The sequence below is a fragment of the Rhopalosiphum padi genome, chromosome 1 (genome assembly GCF_020882245.1).
Source record: "Rhopalosiphum padi isolate XX-2018 chromosome 1, ASM2088224v1, whole genome shotgun sequence".
In the NCBI taxonomy this organism is placed as follows: Eukaryota; Metazoa; Arthropoda; class Insecta; order Hemiptera; family Aphididae; genus Rhopalosiphum; species Rhopalosiphum padi.
In genome coordinates this window covers 9,334,524-9,354,451 of record NC_083597.1, presented here as the reverse complement: position 1 = coordinate 9,354,451, position 19,928 = coordinate 9,334,524, and the positions used below count along the sequence as shown (strand labels likewise).

Sequence of the window (19,928 nt, the reverse complement as noted above, 5' to 3'; positions counted from 1 at the left end):
TTTTAAATTAATTTTTGTATAATCAAATTAAAACTATTCCAACTATTAGGGTTTTAGTATCATCTAAATTTCAAAATTGCTTGATATTATAAAATCAATACCCCTTGTCCAGTGAAAATTATTTTAACATTGGTATTTGCCATTTTCAGCTTTTTTACTTTAATATTAATAGTTTTTATAACATCTGCCAGTTGTTATTATAATGATTAAATCAAATATTTAACTTTCTTGTTGGTATTTTAACCGGATTACTTAATATTTTTGTTTATAATATGTCTTTAGTAAGTATTGTAACTGTAAGGTGCATTAGGACACTAGTTGTGCAGTAGAAACTATGAAATGTGCTGTCGACTAAATAAATATATGCCCTTGAGAAATATAAAAAATATAAAGAAGTAAATTTGTTGTAATGGACCTATTTGCTATATTGTTTGTAAAAAAAAAACAAGTTAATTGCTAAAATAAAAATAAACTTTTAGCTATTAAAAATAGCTTAAACTAGCTTATTACACAGGTGTTGATTGTTTACAGCTATAGTTATCACAGCTATTGTTTTGCTCACTATATGACTGTTTAGATGTTTTTATTTACATATAATTTATAATTTATTAGGGTACATACTTGCCAGTAGGTACTTACTGTGTTATTGAGTGACGAGTGTTCAAATAATGGCGATATAGTTAGTAACTTTCCATTTTAATTTCTAAAAACTCTAGATATGACGTTTATTTGTTTTTTTTATTTTTTTCTATTTTGAAATTCTTTATTAATAATAACCTTAAAATAAAAATAACCACTTTGTGATACTTTTTGGAAGTTTTACAGCTAAAATGTACTTTTTTATTCAGTATATCAACATATATAGACTATTATAGTAACAGTAGATATAACTCATCATTCAGTTTGTTTAAAATATACATGGTGGCAAGTCATAACTTTGAAATTAAAATATAGTATAGCTTACTGTTTAGAATAATATACACTTTAAATTATTCATTTAATGATATATTTTGTATAAGTAAATTTTTTGAGGGGAGGGAGGTGAGGTTTTGTGTTAAGCCCCTATAACATAGACAACTATGATATACGTCACTATAACATTAATTTATTAATTGTTCAGCTAAAAAAATTCCTTAAAATAAAATCTGAATTTACAAAATAAAATTGTTATGTTATCATCATTTTAGATTCCGCGTAAATTTTATTTTTTATTGATTAAACTTAAATCATAATTATACACAATTGAAAGGTTTAATTTTATCTTATAGTTTAAATTAATACTTATCATCTAATAAAGTAGATTTTTTTAATTTAAATTATTTCGATTATTTCCAAATGCTATATTTGATTTTATGCTAACTAGCTACTGCTAATTAATTTAAGACATACGGTTAGGTTAAATCCAATATTTCTATTAAATATATTTATGTAAAAATATGTATACTGAATATTTGTTGTTTACAAATTATTGCCTTATCTTAATATGTGTGATTATTATTGTAGGTATGCTGAGGTACTGATATATTTATTTTTTCAGAAATATTTACGGAGAGTATTGGGCATACTTACAGTACTAATTGACTCTTACTATTTATATTTATTGGTACCCAAACTAAATTTATTTCAAAATGGTAAATAAACTAGTTTTAATATGCAAAATAGTAAATAATTTTATTAATTTTATAATTGTACTATATTTTATTGTTGTAGGAGTTTGTTATAATATGTCAAATCATGAAGTACCAATGAGCATTTGTGATATCTTCTATCTTAGTCTATCCATATTATACTTACATTTTTACTTAAAATATTATACGTATCGAGTAAGTTACAAAAAGTTCTAATTTTAAACTCTCTAATACTGTGTTATTGTGTTATGATAAGTCTAGGTAATAGAAATAAAATATGTATAGTTTTGTTAGTAGAAAATTTATTAATTTAGTTATAATTATATAAATGCTATAGTCATTCTGTTCTTTCTCAAAACAATGAATCATTGTGTATTTTATTTATAATAAGACTCAAGTTTAACTTTTAACTTAAGACCAGAAAAACTAATATATTATGATTAAAAATATTTTATTTAAATTATAAAAAATTTTAATGAGTTTTAAATTTTTAATATTTTATTTACTGATGGCAATTTTTAGAAATTTATTTTAATTGAATTCTTAGTTTTGAATATTAATCTCGATATTTGAATATAAACAGTTACAGTTTCTGTTAAAGATAATCTATTTAATAGTTATGATTATTTTACATACATTTTTTATTAATAGTAAGTATGGTACCATGTTTTATATAATTCTAAAAATATTAATTAATCATTTGTATTAATTTTTAGCGTAAATGGAAAAGTTATAAATGGCTAGAGAATTTCATAATTGTTGGATCATACATTGGAGTTTTCATAATAGTTTTAATTTTGAGCTGTACAGTCTTAATTATAATACCAAACACTACATTTGAAAAATTAGCATTTGTTATTTTGATAGTTCTAAGTTGTAAGTATAATATCAATATATCATACATAGGTAGCAAAAAAAAAAATTGCAAATTATTAATTGTTTTTTTTTTTAGATTTTGCTTATTACACAGCTTGCACAACAGATTGGTTTGATAAGTACATATATTCAGAGTGTCATACCTACACTTCTACCGTTAATCACATCGTATTTAAAGATAAAAAATATTTAATAATAACTAACTTGGCAATACGCTGGCGTCGTAGAAAAACAAAGAAAATTACTCAAAAAAAAAAAAAAATTGTCCAACTAGCTCCACAAGATCCGAGATTAAGTATCCATCAGTTGGTGAGTAAAGGCTTAAATGATAATCGTCATCGATTTACATCCTTGAAGACATCTCAGTCCCTAGATTGTGAAGGTGAATATATTCAATCCACTAGGATTGTCCGCTCAGATACTTCTTATAATCAACCAGATACTTTTGGTACGTGTTCAAACTTACTTACTTTAATAGATCTTTTTATAAACTTCAGTAGGTAAAATAACGTACCTATTGGCTATTTATAAGTAAAATTATGTTTAATTGAAATAATTATATATGTTATTGTAACACGCTGTTTAGTGATGAATCATATTTAAAGTATTTTATTTAAATACAGTTTCTATTAATTTTAATATGGAGTAAGTTTATACAATTTGTTTTTGTTAGTATTGACATTTAAAATAAATGTGAATGATTGTTATACTGCCTAGGTTTACAACAGTATTATAATGACATAAAAATATAATCAAATCAATCAATAATAATCATATCATAAGATTCAGTCATTATAGTTAGAAATATTATAGTTTTATTTTTTTACTCGTTTTTCATTAATAGTCATTTTTGTTTTTAATTATTATAATAAATTTTATGATATGTGTAAATATACACTAACAATTTCTATTGTAAATTCTCATTTGCAAATTTTTTCTTGATGTATATTTTATATATTTTTCAGCTTGGGGAATGTCTGATCTGAATGAATACTCTAACAAATTTCGCCAATACAAGCTTATTCCGTTGTAAACTGACAACTGTGTGAACACCCAATACTATTTCTTGTTGATAGTTCAATTGTATTATGTAGTTTTTTGATAGCGTGTTTTAACTATAAAATATTTAATTATTATTATCAATATTTGACATAATATAAGTACTATTAATAAATTAACACAATAATTATGATAATTAATTTTTGTATAACCATAATATATAGTCTGCAACCGAGCAATTGAGTTAATTATGTATAATCTACTGTAATCGTTTGGTTGTGACTTGCAGAACAATGTTTTCATCTAATTTACATTTATACAGATTGAAAATTACTATAAAAAAATCTATTATAAAATACAAATAAAGTATCACTTTTCTATAATATTAAACATACTCTATAATTTATTGTTCCAAAAGTTATAACCAATAAGATAGGAAAATATATCTAAAAACATTTTAGGATTTAATGACAATGAATTTGTTTTAAAGTGGCTGTATACTTGTATACCTAGTTTTATTACTCTAAGCTGTGTACTATATATGTTCCAAATTAAAAATTATTTCTGTTGATTCAATCAACTATATAGGTACCTATCAATAAATAAAAATACACAATATAGGACACAACTTACGCGATGTCTGCGACTGTCAACCTGATAAATTTGTTATTCTTATAAAGTGAATCGTATATTGTTGAATTTTTTTTCAATTGTTCTTTGTAAATATTACATTCACTGAATCTCTTCAGAATTATTACATGGATATCTTAATGTAAACTATTTTGAAAGAATTATAAAAAAAAAAAAAAATACTTATCATGTCAATTTATTATAATATATGTTTTTGTGTGTTATAAAAAATGTATTTTTATTATTTCTACTTATTAAGAAACATTTTTTTCATCTAGGTATAAAAAACCATTTTAATTTAAGGTCATCCAACTAAGATGTTTACTAGTACAAAAATATGAGTCATTATTCTATAATATAATATTATAATGCAAATAATAAGTATATAATATTATTTTATTTAAATATTATATCACATAGATAATAGCCAATAAACAAATTGTTTACCAACTGAAGTTAATTAATTAGTATTTAGTGTCTATTGAATGTGTGTTTTAGTATTATTATTTATATATATATATAAACATAATGAAATACTAGATCGACCGGTCGATCGCAAACGATTTCAAAGTCGATCGTGTTAGAATTTATTTTTAGGCTACGTACAAGAAAATTAATCATGGTGGTAGTTAACAACATAATCGATAAATGAAGTCGATCCTCTAAGGTGAAGTATATTTTTAGTAGATCACAGCCAAAAAAAATTTGGCCACCCTTGCACTAGAAAGTACTAAAAAACTAGATATTTTATTAAATGCTTTTATATTTTATAATTCAATTTAAAAAAAATAATGGTTATAAATTCACAAATGATTATAACTATTTAATTTCCAAATTATATTCATTATTGATTGAATGTGAAGTCTTGGCAAATTTCTTTATAATATTTATAATCATTTAAAAATGACCGCTTGGATTGGTTGTTGAATTGTGCCATAAACTCATTAATGATCCTATTTCTTGCTGATTTTGTGTTGTTTCAACTAAAACGTTAAACAATTTAATTAGTGGTTGGAGATTCTTAATTAATATCTACTTAATTAGTTAAGTAACAAATATATTGATTGTATTTTATTAAATACAATTATTAACATAACATCCATAAGATTTGCTGAAAATTTAAGTTTTATAAAAGTTTTTAATTATGTAGTAATTAAATATTTTAGCTTGATCAGAATTTTGCATTTTTACTTTTTAGTTAAGTATTTAAAAAAGAATATTTAATTAGTTAGGGGTATTCAATGTTCAGTTAAAACTTAAATTTTAATAAATATCCATTCAACAATAGAACTTATAGATGTAAAAACTATAATATAATTTAAGCTAAAATATATTTTATTACTAAGACCAACCAATAAGCCTAAACAAGTTTATTTACTCCTAAAGGATAAGCTTCGCTGAAAAATATTTCACTGATATCAATTGTTGAACTTTATGATTTTACAATATGAGACTGTAATATTGTTTTTTGTGTTATTCATTTATCAACTTGCCTCCAAAATATGCATCTTAATAATAAGATTTGTTATCAAAAACATAAAATTTCTATACCGCCAATATATGGTGGGCAATATTGAAAGGTCTTATCAATTCTGTGGTGTTGACCTAAAATTTTATAAGAAATATTTTTAATTTAATATATATAATACACCAGTATTGACACCCTGTAACACAGCATGTTATGCCCACATGATCCATGGGACATTGTACTATATATCATACATGGTAATAAATATTTTAAATAAAATGTAGTGATAAATAATTATATTTAAAATTATTAAAAACAATTTATAATACAAAACACAAGTATTTCCAAAAATTTTTAAAAAAAAAAAGTGAAAATAATTATAAAAAACCATAAGATAACAAAATACGGCTTTTGTCGTCGAATGATGCTAACTAACGAACATAAAGGATGATTAGTTTGAAAGGGAGTTGATTATAAGGGCTGAAATCGTTAAAATTTTAAATTTGTTTACAAAACAAAACATATTATCACAGATTAACTTCAGTGATAAGCACGTTAACTAAAATTCGGGTGGCCAGTTTCCACTCAAAATTATCAATCAATAAATAATACATACTTGCATTATTGCGTCTTTTAAATTCTTGTTGTTCATCAAAGCTTCACCATATTTTACAGTAATTTCGCGATATCTTGCTTCAAATGATTTAGTTTCTTCCAACTCCTTTGAAATTTGGTCAAGTCTGAAATAATTAAATTCTCAATAAATGTTCTGACACATTATAAATAACATTGTTCAGCTCTATAGTAAAAAATATTTTATATTTTATTATAACGAATTAAGTATTGTTTTAATAATACCTCATTTTAAGTTAATGAATGAACAAGTAAGAAAAAAAGTTTTTTTCACAATTTGATATTAGCTAGGAATCAATAAACATGTTTATGATGGTATTTTTTTATTATCTGACAATACATTTTTATCAATATCATGTTATCAAATTAAAAAATCAAGTTTAACATAATTTTATGAATGAAAAACGTAAAATATGTTATATTTTTAAAATCTATGTTTAGGTTAGTAATTTTAATTTTTCTACTCCAATATTATCATTATTTTTAATATTACATTTTAAATTATTTAAAATTAACAAGAAATTGATCACAAATGGTCGTGGTACTTACTTTGTATTGAGCTGTTTTATTTTGAAAATATGACGCCTATTCTCTAACTCGAGGCGGTTCTTTTGTTCAACTTCGCGTTCTAATTCATTTCTAGTTTTATCAAATTCAGATTTACATGATGCCATAACTTCGGACACCTTCCGGGTTCTCACCTCATCTGAAAAATGGAGCTTCTGTGTTAATTTTGAGTTGTTGGCTTCCAAGAACTTAACGCGTCTACTGTAATCAGCGATATGGTCTTTCAAATTCTGTAGCTCGTGATTCTCCTGATTACGGCTGAACCTGGTAGGGTTTAGTGTCGCTGTCCTTCTGCTCTTATTACACAACTCGTCCAGTTGCGGAATGTTTTTGGTCCCCTGTTTCTCACCATCTTTTCTTGATGCAGTCTGCGACATTTCAATGGCTGGTCTTCGATCACTACCACTATTATAGTATTCGAATAAAACGTATACAAAATAAAATGTATGATATTAACACTTCGAAATCGGGCGCGAAGAAGATCGATTTTTATAATTAGGTACAATTATTATAAACGAAATAACACGGTCACTAAAGGAATAAAACACTAAATATTTATCATAAAATATAAATCAACCGCCGGTATAGCTATAGTATTAGTATATACACAACAATTTTAATGGTGGTCGGAAACCCACGCCATCAAACCGGGAGATGCCGACTCGAATTTTTCAGTGATTCCAACTTAATTATGGAAACGGTTAGTATTTTAGTATTAGCAGCCCGTGTAACTTGGTGTAATTGATTACCTACCCTATGTTGGAGAGGGATGGAGTTCTCCCAATTACACATTTTGTGATATAAAGAAGTTTGGAATTCATTGAAGCCAGCTTTGAAAAATGAAAATCCCACCAATTCCATCTCAATGGTGACACCAACCTAACAATAACAAAAATTGCCGCGTTTAATATTAATTATAATATTATAATCACAATTTTACAATTGAATAATTAATATTATTAAAACATAATATTTTAAAGTAAAAATCTATTAAATTAAATTAACAGCAATGATCGAAAAAAATATAACATAATGATATTTTTTTTCAAATATGCTAAGTACCCAAACATTGGTATGTAAGCAAATTATGCACATTATACGAATTTTAAGAATTTTAAAAAGTAAGGACCCCCCCACTAATTTATACACTGTTTAAGGGTTTAAGTATCGATCAATAATAGAAATTATGTCATTAACGATTAAGAATTAGATTTGTATAAGGTGTGATGTGGGACTTTTTCTCCCTATATTCGTTTAGCCATAAGGGTATTTCCATTTGTATTTTTATATAGGTATTGAAAAAATAAGATACCTAAAATTGTAAGACTTGATCATGATAGGAATTTCTGGGACCTAATATTTAATATTTAGTGTAAATAACACCATTAAGATTACACTATCCCAATCACAAGTGAATTTTCATTGTTATAGTAGACAGTAAAAATCATTTTTATATTTTATATTTTAATTGATAGACTACAGACATAATATATAGAGTACAAGATAATATGATTCTTTCAAGTATCTCTAATGTTCAACACATACCAGTGTAGACAGTATAATTGTACATGATATTACATACTTTATACATCATACAATTTATATTTTAAACACAGTATTTTCATATTATATTAAAAAAATAATGGAAAGTTGCAATTATGATGTGTTGAATACATATGTTGATATTGATAAAATAGCAGTAGATAATCACTTAGTTGATCACAATTATTACATACCAAGTAAATCAATTTAACTTTTTATTTCCAAATATTAAAAAATAAATTTGATTAACTATAATATGCTTATATATAACATTAAAATATATTAATTAACAAATCAGTGTTTTTACAGTTAATGCAGTAAATAATATTTATTATTAGTATGTTTGTAAAGAATGATTGAACTTATTGCTCAAACATAAAAATGTATTACTTTGTAAAAATACTCATTTATTTATATTATCTAAAAATATATACCTACATATATGTATAATGTTTAATATAAAAGTAATTGGGTTAGTTTAGCTTAAATTAAATTTTTTTAGTTGAAGATAGTTCAAATTCAGAGTTGGATGAAAGTATAAGTAATAAATATAATTGTCCTTACTACAGTCTACAATATCTTTACATAAATATAATTTATTCTAGTAATTTAAGAAAATGATGAACCTATAATTAATAATGACACCAGTAATTTGTATTTATATTTTATAAAAACAATTGTTATTTATTTAAACATTGGTATTTAATTTTAATTTTTTTAATTTTAGAAAATGTAGAACTCAATCGTACATATAGAATCATACTAGGAGTACAAAATAATTCAAATATATATATATTATACATGGATAATTACTATAATAAATATTATAAGAGAAGTGTTGTAAGGAATAAAATGTTAGTTTATTAAACTAATCCTTTATATTTTGTATGTTTTAATAGTTATATTTTATTCATAAGGTAGGTACTTGATTTGTGAAAAACAAAGAAATAAAAAAGTGGAATAATATTGTCCAGTTAAGTACAGCAATTATAAACATAAATTATGAGGGAAATAATTTAGTTCTTTGGCCTGGTGGACATAACCATGGAACTGTTGAATTGGATATGCCATACTTGAGGTAAGCAGTAGACAGAAGATCGACTGGAATAGGCGCTTATGTTTCTAAAAATTAGAATATATATAAGAAGAAATCATTAGGACATTAGGTAAATAAACTTATTGAATAGTCACTAATAATAGATGATTACCTTATACATAAATAATTGTTTAGTTATCCTCGAGGAAGTTGGGCGTATACTTTTCAGCAGGCCCAGTTGAGATAATAAAAAATAATAGTAGTTAATATGTACAGCTATAAGGAATAATGGTATATAACTGTTATTATTATTATTATTATTATTATTATTAACACGAGAATATATTGTGGTGTTGGCACCGGCTAAGTGTGTAGCTGGAACCACTTGCAAAGAGCTCCATCGATCCGTTCGTTGCGGCTGGGTGTGTTCATTGCTATGGATACCGAATGCCGTGACCGAAAAGGTGTGCGCAAGGACCGTAGGTGATAAGTAATTCATGTAGTGTTGGCCTAGTTCGCGGTTCATTACTCATTCGTTTACCGTCGTCCTAGGTTTTGTCCGTCACGTTAACACCGCCATCAGTGAAAATGTAGTCGTTTCGCGCGGAGACGTTGCTCAAAGAGCGTGTCAACAATGCCTGAAACAGATACATCGATCAGGACAAACTTACGGTCGTTTAAGACGTGACTTATTTATATATATTATAGCGCGATGACAATATAATATAATACGACTGCCACGGACTCAGTGAACTACAACTGCTGCAGCTGCTGTTGTAGTGAGTATCTTTGTAAAAATATGATTTATTTCTTTATCAATATTATAAAATGTATAAAAAGGAATTGCCACTCGTCTTTTTTAGTGTTCATAAATAATATATATATATATAATATTATAATTTTTTATTAAGTAATATAACAATAGCTAAATATTAAATAATATGTATGATCTATAATATTATTAATTAATATACCTAAATAAATAATACGGAGAAAAATATAAATGGTAAATAAATAAATATTATTAGCAAGTATAATAAAAATTGTTACTTTTCATTAGGTATATATATATCTGTAAAGAGACTCATATTATGTATACTATAGGTAGGATGATAGAAGTGCATTGTGATACATTTGTTTTTGAATGACCACCAAGAAGTGTAGGTAGAAGACGTGTAGATAACTACTCTGCATGACTGCATACATTGGCGCACATACGGGGGTGCTTAGCATCTCAAGTCTTAAACTGGCACCATCGGCTTATTTTGAGCTAAAATGAAAGTATTCAGTATTGATTATAATATATTGGACAAAAAAAGATTGTTTATTGAAAATCACATTTACTAGGTACTTCGATTTTTTTTAATGTAGTACTACTAGTACTTAATTTATATATTTTTTTGAAATTAAATTAATTTATGTCTGGTATATGTATAACTGTATAGGGGGGGGTATAAATACAACTGTATAGACTATAAGGTAGGTAGGTATGTGGGGGAAGCCACGGGTCACTTTAGCACAGAGGTTCCCAATTTTTTTTCCCCCGTAAACCACGTGCCAATTTTTTCAATTTTCATAGACCCTTAAAATTGAATTTTTTACAAATTTATCTAGATATTTTTTATACCTTAAACAGAGCTGTTCACTTGAATAGGGTTTACTTATAGAGTGCAATTTTTTAAATAAAAAACACGTTAAGTTTGTTTTTATTCATACCTTTTTTTCTTTAATAATGACAATATTTATTTAATTTTTTTAATAATTTAAACTACAGGAAATGTTAATTAAATTAAATTACAATAATCGCATTTTTGACTTAATAACTCTCGGGACCCCTATTTAAACCTTGTGCAGCCTCAATTTTTTTTCGTTTATATAGGCCCCTCGCATGTCAGAATCGACCATATGAGGTCGATATAGACCACTATGGGAATCTCTGCTTTAGGGTAAAACATTTTAGCACTCACTAGTTTAAGACAGAATGTGCGCCTATGTCTGCATAATAATATTATTTAATAACATTAAATTTACATAATACCCGTAAATATATTGTAGATATACGAATATATATAAATATATATATTATATATTTCACATACTGTAGAATGCCATACTACCCTGCAGCCAACCATTTCGGACATGCGCTTTTACAGCACCCTCCAAACTTAGACGCAGTGATAATATACCTAATTTATAGATACGCGTTGCTTTATTGAGAATCCGTTTTCTATGGTTATTGCGTGATTTAATGGCTAACTAAAATATCATCAAACCTATATACAAGTGCATATACTATTTTCCCAGATAACCACACGACCACCCACCAATATTAATATGTTTTATTTTAAATTATTGTAAAATAATTTATTTTTAGAAATAACTATTAAATAAATATTACTATTATACAATGAAGATGATTTACACACAATCCTTCACATAGATTACATATACCTCGTTTATTAATTTTCAATATAATTTTTCGACTTTCTTTACAATCCTTTTAATTTGAACATCAAACATATAAATACTTCACTTCACTAGCATTTTACGATAAGAGTATAAAATTAATCGTACATATTGTTATTTTTTTTCAATAATTTTAATGACATCACTCATTTGTTTTCGAAATATAGTAAATAGTAAACCATATCAGTGGCGTATTTACAACTAGTTTTTTTTTGGAGGGGGGATGATCTGAAAAGTTTATTTTATTAAATATTTATATGTATAAATATAGTCAAATTATAAAATGAAACCAATCTTTCTATTCTTATTTGCTTAATCATCAATCCCTGATGGAAAACCTCCCGGCCCCAATAAATACGCCACTGAACCATAGTAATTTTATCACCAATAATTGGCTTAGATACTTAAAAGTTAAAATGTATATTGATAATTTATCAATTAGTATAAATACCTGAATTTAGTTTTTAATAATATTTATAATAAAACAGCCTAGGTACATAAATTAAATCTAAATTATTATTTATAATATATCTATTACCTACCTATACTTAGGTATAGTAGATAAACAGGGTTTAACTGAAATGACTAACAAATGTAAATTATGATGAGCGTTAACTATAAGTAATAACTCATTTTTTTTTCAATAAAAATTTTTTTTTTTAAATATATGATTAGCATTAAATTTTATAATAATTAAATTAAAAATATATTTTTACATTAGTGGATAATAATACAATTTGGTAATTTGGAAGGTGTTTTTCTGTCATGTGTAAATTCTTATGTTATAGTTGTTATACTCTGTATTGTGGCTGTATCCTTGTATTTCTACATATATGATATGTATAAAATACAAGGGGATTTTTTTTGAATATATCATATTATTTAAGCAGATATTCAGGTCGTTAGGTTATTTAAATATGCATACAAATTAATCATATTAAATTTTCTTTCTATTTATTTACAGCTAAATTCTAAGATACCTGCCTAGTTACAGTGCATGACTGAAACATTGCCAACGAAGTCTGCTGTATAAAGTATTTGTGAATTGAGAATCTATAGCAGGAAGAATGTGTAAGGGTTAAACCTTATCGAAAATACTGTTCAACCACAGATCTTTACAATCAATGTACCGGTAGAAGATATACAGAAATATTCACTTCTAGTGGTGTCAACATTTGTGATTTCTCAACCAAGTACATGATGATACAAGCTTTGGGCGTAGTACGCTTAACTACAGTTCAGCTGATCAAAGTATTGATTTTAAAGTAGAGTTGCTGTATAGACACACAAATGTGTATTTACAGTCTTGCGATACTGGGTGTTGTGATGATAAGGTGCAGTTTTCAGTCCCTATTTCATAATAATAATTTTTGCAATTTTATAGAAGGAACAATGGCAATCTTTGGTCAGTTTTCTCCGATACAACACAGAAGATATCAATGCGAAACGAGGCCATTACTATTTGGCAAAAACATTTTGCTGTGGTATACTAATTCTTGTTTCGTTTCAAACTATTTTACGGGAATGAAACTGATAAACAAAAACATGTTCAATTACATAAATTCTTAGGACATAATAAAATATAGAGTTAAAATAATGGTCTATGCTTATAACTATTATTTATTAATGATACACAATAGGGTGGAAATAATATGGTTAAATTAGTTTATGTTCTAATTTCTTTAGAATAATATAAATAACTGGTGTATAATGAATAAGTACTTAATATTTTATTATTAATTGTAGTAAGACATTAAAAATGTAAAAACAAATTAATGTATTAATATGTAATTAATAGGTAATACAAACTATCAATTGTATTTCTTTATCATGTAACCTTAGTCGCATAGATACCTAACTAGATAATTATAAATAGGTAATAAAATACTAATATGCATGTTATGCAATTGTTACCAAATTATTAATTTATAATATAATATACATATATATATATTAAACAAACTTAATTTATTTATAATTATATAATAATAAACATTACTTACAGTTTTCTCTATATAAAATACAGTACTTAAATGTTTTCAAAGTTCATATTTTGGTATACATTCATAACAAAAATTATCATAGAGAATGGTTGAACATTAAGCATTGTGATACCTGACATTATTGTTAAAAGAATTCTCTATAATTATCAACATTAACTACTTACTACTAAGTCAATATATTTATACTCAAATTAACAATTTAATAGATTCATTAATCATAAGTACATACTATTTAGTTTGACTAATTTTTCAAAATTTAAGTAACTCAATTTGAATAATTTGAAACATACAAAAATAAATAGCAACAAGATAATAAAACTTAAAAATATAAATAAGTAAATAAATGCCAAAGAAATTATATTTTATTAATTATACATTCATAAAAAATGTATTGAGGATGATTAAACATAAAATTCTTTACTATATTCAACATCATTAAAGCCATTCTCTATAATTATCAACTATGAACTAATAAATAGAAAATAAAAACTAAATTATACTTGAACATATATATTCCAAAAATCATGTATAATTTCTCTCAATTAATTAAAAAAGTTTATTTTAACTGATTTTTCTAAAATAATTTCAATAATTTAATATAAATTATATATATGTGTACAAACTACATTGATAAGAGATTAACCTAATAGATATTCATACAATATGAACCTATATTATTTCTTAAGTATAATAATGAATAAGTACCTAATTATAAAGGTAGATCAAAACAACTGTGATAACTATTTAAGATTAACTTATGATTTTATGTTTTAAATATTAAGCTAATTGTAATAATTATTAATGTTATAACAATATAAGATAGAAATATATCTAATTAATAGTTAATATCTGTAAAAACGTTATTGTATTTTATCATTCTATGTATGTATATAGGGATAATTTTAAAGAATAGCTAAACATAAACACTTTTGGAATACCTGACATTACAATTTATTTAGTCATTCTCTAAAATTATTAACAATCAACTTAAATCAAAATGTGTTCACTTCAAAAATTATATTCAATAACCCTATTACAATATATCTTCTAATCACAATTAAAGAGTATTTTAAATTGATTTTCCTAAACATTTTATAGTTTTAAATTTTAACTATGTATGTAAACAATAGGCAAAAATAAAATAATGTAAGTTTAATTGTATTGCTAAAAAATATGTATTTTGTCATAAGTTTAGGAGCAATTAATATATAAGGAGAATGACAGCATAAACATCTTAGTGATACCCAACCTCATAATTAAATGCCTAATGATTTACCACTATTAACTTATGTCAAATGTACTTATTTCAAAATTTATGTCAGGTACATAAAATGTATTTTAACAGATTTTCTAAAACCACAACAACTTAAATTATAAAAAAATAAAAGATAAACCATATTAATATTTGTATATAATGTGTTTTCTTGCAATAAAGGAATAATAATGGGAGGCAGATTAAAATTATTACATTAAGCATAAAAAAAAGTCATTAAAATTAAACACCTTCATCTCACAATTAAAAAGGCCATGTTATTATGTTAATAATTATTACTACATGTATTAAAAACAATTATAAAATAATTATAAACCTTTATGACTTAAGACATATTGAGAATTTTAATTAATATTGTAAAATTCAGATTTAAGTATTTTTTTGTGTGATCATTTAATAATTTATAATATTATATTTTATAACTCAATTATAAGGATAATTATAATGTAACACTGTTAGAATAATTTTTTTTAAAATTATGTCATGACTTATTATTTAAGGTTGGTTTTGTGTCTTCTAAGGAAAAGTTATAATTTAATATTAAATAATATCACCATATATGATTACTAAATCCAAAGGATTTAAATGTAAAGATGTTAGAATAATTTTGTAAATTTATGTCATGAGTTAATTAAGGTTGTTTTTATGACTTATAAGTAAAAGTGACTATTTAATAATATATAATATTTCATGTTAAAATTCAATTATAAGGATTTGAATAAAACACTGTTAGAAAAATTTTATTAAATTATGTCATGACTCTTAAGTTATATTGTTTTTGAGGCTCCTAAGCAAATGTGATAATTAATTATGAAAAATTATAACCTTACGTGGTTATTAAATTAGAAGGATTTCAATATAATGCTGTTAGAATAGAATTTATTAATTAGTGTAATAACTTTTATCTAAAGTTGGTTTTGTGGCTTATAAGTAGAAGTTATTATTTAATACTATAGAACAGATATAGGCAACTGAAAGTTATTAAAGGGCCAACGTTTAGGAAATTAAAATTTTAGCGAGCCAAAGTATAGAGAGAAAAAAAATGCATTTTTATTTAGTATAGACGTAGTTAGAGTATAGACAATTGAATTTGAAAATGTAATCCTGCTATAGAATATAACATGTAATAATTTAATTATAAGAATATAATTGTAAAGCTTTTGTTAGAATAGTTTTTGTTAATGTATGTCATGACTCTTTATTAACGTTGATTTTTTGTATGCAAAAGAAAAGTTATAATTTAATATGAAATAATATCACCTCATGTAATTACTAAATTATAAGAGTTTCAATAAAACACTATTAGACTAATTTTATTAATTGATGATTTGAATCTTAATTAAGGTTATTGTTATACCTCCAATCAAAATAGATAATTAAAAATATATAATAATACATATAATAACTAAATTATATGGATTTGTGATTAGGATTGCCGTGATATTAATTACCAAAACTTATGAATTGTTACCAGCACATACAATTTACTTGAATGTAATTATAATATTATACAATATCATTAAATAAATGAATTATTAAATGCATATAATAGCATGTGCTTAAAACCAAACATAATATAAATTGTTACAAACACGTGTTGGTTCTTATTTAAACGGCGAACAATTTACTATTTAAACTTTAAAATGTTTGAACTTCTACTTTCTAGTAAAATATTAGTATATAAATAAAATATAAAACATTAAAAATTCTCATATCGGTTATATCATAATACTAACTATTATTTGAAACATATCTACTTAATTTACCAATTAATATAAATACTAAAAAAATATAATTATACGTTTACCTTTTTATAATAATGTTTTTTGTCAAAAGAGTGTTTTATATAATGGTATTAAATTATACCAAATGTTATTATATATTAATATGCATCGTTTTTGTAATTTAAAGTTATTCAAATGCTATGTTAAAAGTCTTGGCTTATATAGTTTGTAATTAATATCAATAAACTTTTTTAGATTGGTACTATATGTTTATTCTATTTAACCTTTACTTTTTTCATACTTGACAACCATTAAAAAAATAAAAATAAAATAAAATGATGCATTTTAATAATATTGTATTGATAAGAAATGCTAGCGCAAGCTTTGCTTGTAGAGTTGTTGAGATTACTGCAATATAATTTATACTTAATTTTATATATGCAATGTATCATATTGTTTATTTTTCAAAATATATTATTATTATATTTAGCTTAAAAATTAAAGTATTGAAAAAAATCCAACACTACGATACTGATAATGTTCTAACTTTTAACTTTGATAATAAGTAAATTCACTCTTATATTAAAGCTAACGACACATAATGGATTCTACTGAATGCAAATTTGCCATTCAGTATAGACATAGAAAATACAAACGGCCGTGACGTCCTATACGACTACAAAAAATAGAAAAAACGCCACAGACCATGCAATCCTGTTACTTAGATCGCGGTTTATAATGGTATGCTCGTAGTATTATCATTATAATTGCAAGTCCATATTCTCTTATTACCATAACAATAGAATTTATATTATACTTCGACTTTATTCGCGCATCAACTGCGGTTTGATCTATGCCGCACCGCGAGTTATGTAATATTGCCGGGGTTCGGGTACCAGGGTTACATAGGGCTACTGCTCAGTTGGAGAAAATTGTAATGTGCCATAACTAGGGCTGGGATTTCGATGCACTTAGCATTGTTTTTCAAAGCTTACTGTGCAATGCTCGTCTTGTCACAAATTTGTTTTATGTACATTTGAATAAGAATAAGAAAGTTTATTTTGCATTTTTTTGCATTTTTTGGCATTTTTTAGTTTTTAGGTCATTTTCTTAATTTTTTAGGGCATTTTAGAGTTTTTGGAGCATTTTTTGAGTTTTTGGAAACCAAGTGCATGAATTTGAAATTTTATTTTAAGATTTTTACACCAACATGGTTTTTAAATAAATATAACAGATTATAAGTAGGTACTCGTAATTCGTATTATATTATCGGTTTGTCACCATTATCGGAGTATTATCGAGTAACCTCTACCCGCATTTCCTGTTAAATAATCTTAAATCGGTAAAATCGACGTCCGATGATATCGTTCGACACTTCGACGTTCAGTACGAGTTTTGTCGTGGTTAACACCGTTTTATTACTCAGGTTAATTTTTTTTGGTAATTTAATATAAAAATGCCAAAAGTCTATGAGATTAAGTCTATGTGTACAACTTTTTTTTTAGATTTATACTAAAAATATGTATTTTTTAAGGGCATTTTTCGAGTTTTTTTAGGGCATTATTTAGAGTTTTTAGATCATAAAAGCATTTTTTTTAGGACATTTTTCGGGGTTTTTTAGGGCATTAAAATCCCAGCCCTAGCCATAACGGTAAACGTCGTAACCGTTTTATAACAGACTAATAATTCGGATTGTTTACTCCTACGTTAGGTTAAAACATTTGGCAAATGTTGCACTCATTCATATAATATAATATGATTTAGCGTTTCGTCTGTTTATTTCAAATAACCAATATCGTGTTTTATAACAATAAAATACATAGATATTTGTTACTACCATGGAGTATAATTATTTATGACTTATTTTTTTGTTTATAAAGCCCGCTGGGCATAAAGAACATATATGTTATTTCAGAATACATTTAAAATCATGTTACAATTAACCAAGGTGGAGGAGGGTTTTATATTGTGTATAGTCTAATAAAATTAGGGGTGTATTACACACCACCTGTAATACACATGCACGTATAATATTTTAAATATATGTGTACTTACCTATTTATTTAATAATTTAACCTATTAGTTCAATCTTTTTAAATTGTAATACAAGTATTATTAAGTACACAAACATTAAGGTAGGTAAAATATTATATATACATTTCTGCATATAAAAAGGTAGGTAGGGGTTACATCATTATTGAAAATGTACAAATTTTTTACATGCATTTAAAGCTGTGTATATGTTTTTAAGTAACTCCTAATATATGTTATCTGTAAGAAGAAGTATCTAACTTATATTAATAATTTACATTTTTTTATATTTGTTTACTCCCTAAATAAATATACTAGATACTTTTGTTTTAGGTTATTTTTTACCATAATAGATGTTTTCGACAAAATATTTGACAACAAGAATATTCAATTACAATATTGTTGTACTCAGCATTCTGTGAATATAAGTTGTTCAATGATTTTTTTATGGATTACATCTGAGGTAGCCAATTAGTTTTATTTTAATAAATATATATGTTTAATAATAATATACTTTTACATTAATACATGTGGATATAGTAAAGCACTAAAGCAATATAGAAATTTATTTATCGAAACTAATATGTAGCATTAAAAGAAAAACATATTAACTATTTTTTTTAAATTTTATGTTGAAATTTGTATTATTTTAAATAAATGATTACATAGGCACATAGGTATTGGATAGGCTAAATTATTATAAATTTGTTAATGTTATATATATTAAGATAAGTAAATTTATCATATGGATATAAGCAAATGGCAGTACTTGAAGTGTCAAATGCTGTAGCATTTCTTATGCACAAGGGCCAATCATGTGATAACAATAGAAATGCTTTTGGGCTTCTGAAAAAACATAACACCCACTATGCACCCATGGAATCCCTAGTGTTCGTTCGACTGGTCATTATCATTATTTATACGACAACTGAAAGGTCCAAACGACGCCACAGACCATGCTACCCTGTTACTTAGACAGCGGTTTATAAAATGGCTCGTAGTCTAATTATTTAAATTGTAAGTCTATATTCTCTTATTATAATAACAATATA

At 24.9% G+C, this 19,928-nt stretch overlaps 2 protein-coding genes and 1 long non-coding RNA gene across 6 annotated transcripts in view; 1 reads left to right on the top strand and 2 right to left on the bottom strand.

Annotated features, from left to right (window-relative positions):
* The first annotated feature begins 272 nt into the window (after positions 1-272).
* Positions 273-3,560, top strand: LOC132930203 (uncharacterized). Its single transcript, XM_060995976.1, has 4 exons — positions 273-281; positions 2,345-2,504; positions 2,581-2,952; positions 3,470-3,560. The coding sequence occupies exons 1-4, from the start codon at positions 273-275 to the stop codon at positions 3,535-3,537; spliced, it is 609 nt and encodes a 202-aa protein (XP_060851959.1). The 3' UTR covers positions 3,538-3,560.
* Positions 3,561-4,995: 1,435 nt separating this feature from the next.
* On the bottom strand, positions 4,996-7,680 carry LOC132917822 (lamin-C-like). Its single transcript, XM_060978757.1, has 3 exons — positions 6,784-7,680; positions 6,218-6,341; positions 4,996-5,116 (listed from the first exon to the last, which is right to left on the bottom strand). Exons 1-3 carry the CDS (start codon positions 7,176-7,178, stop codon positions 5,087-5,089), a joined length of 549 nt encoding a protein of 182 aa, XP_060834740.1. The 5' UTR covers positions 7,179-7,680; the 3' UTR covers positions 4,996-5,086.
* A 1,510-nt stretch (positions 7,681-9,190) lies between these two features.
* The window catches only part of LOC132918412 (uncharacterized), a 59,406-nt gene continuing 48,668 nt past the window's right edge, over positions 9,191-19,928 (bottom strand). For 2 of the 4 annotated variants that reach the window (XR_009660487.1, XR_009660486.1), the window contains one exon: positions 10,313-10,649. This is a non-coding gene — a long non-coding RNA (uncharacterized LOC132918412). Of the gene's footprint in view, positions 9,466-9,551; positions 10,018-10,309; positions 10,650-19,928 lie in introns of those variants that run through there. The other 2 variants (XR_009660489.1, XR_009660488.1) reach the window with 2 other exon arrangements.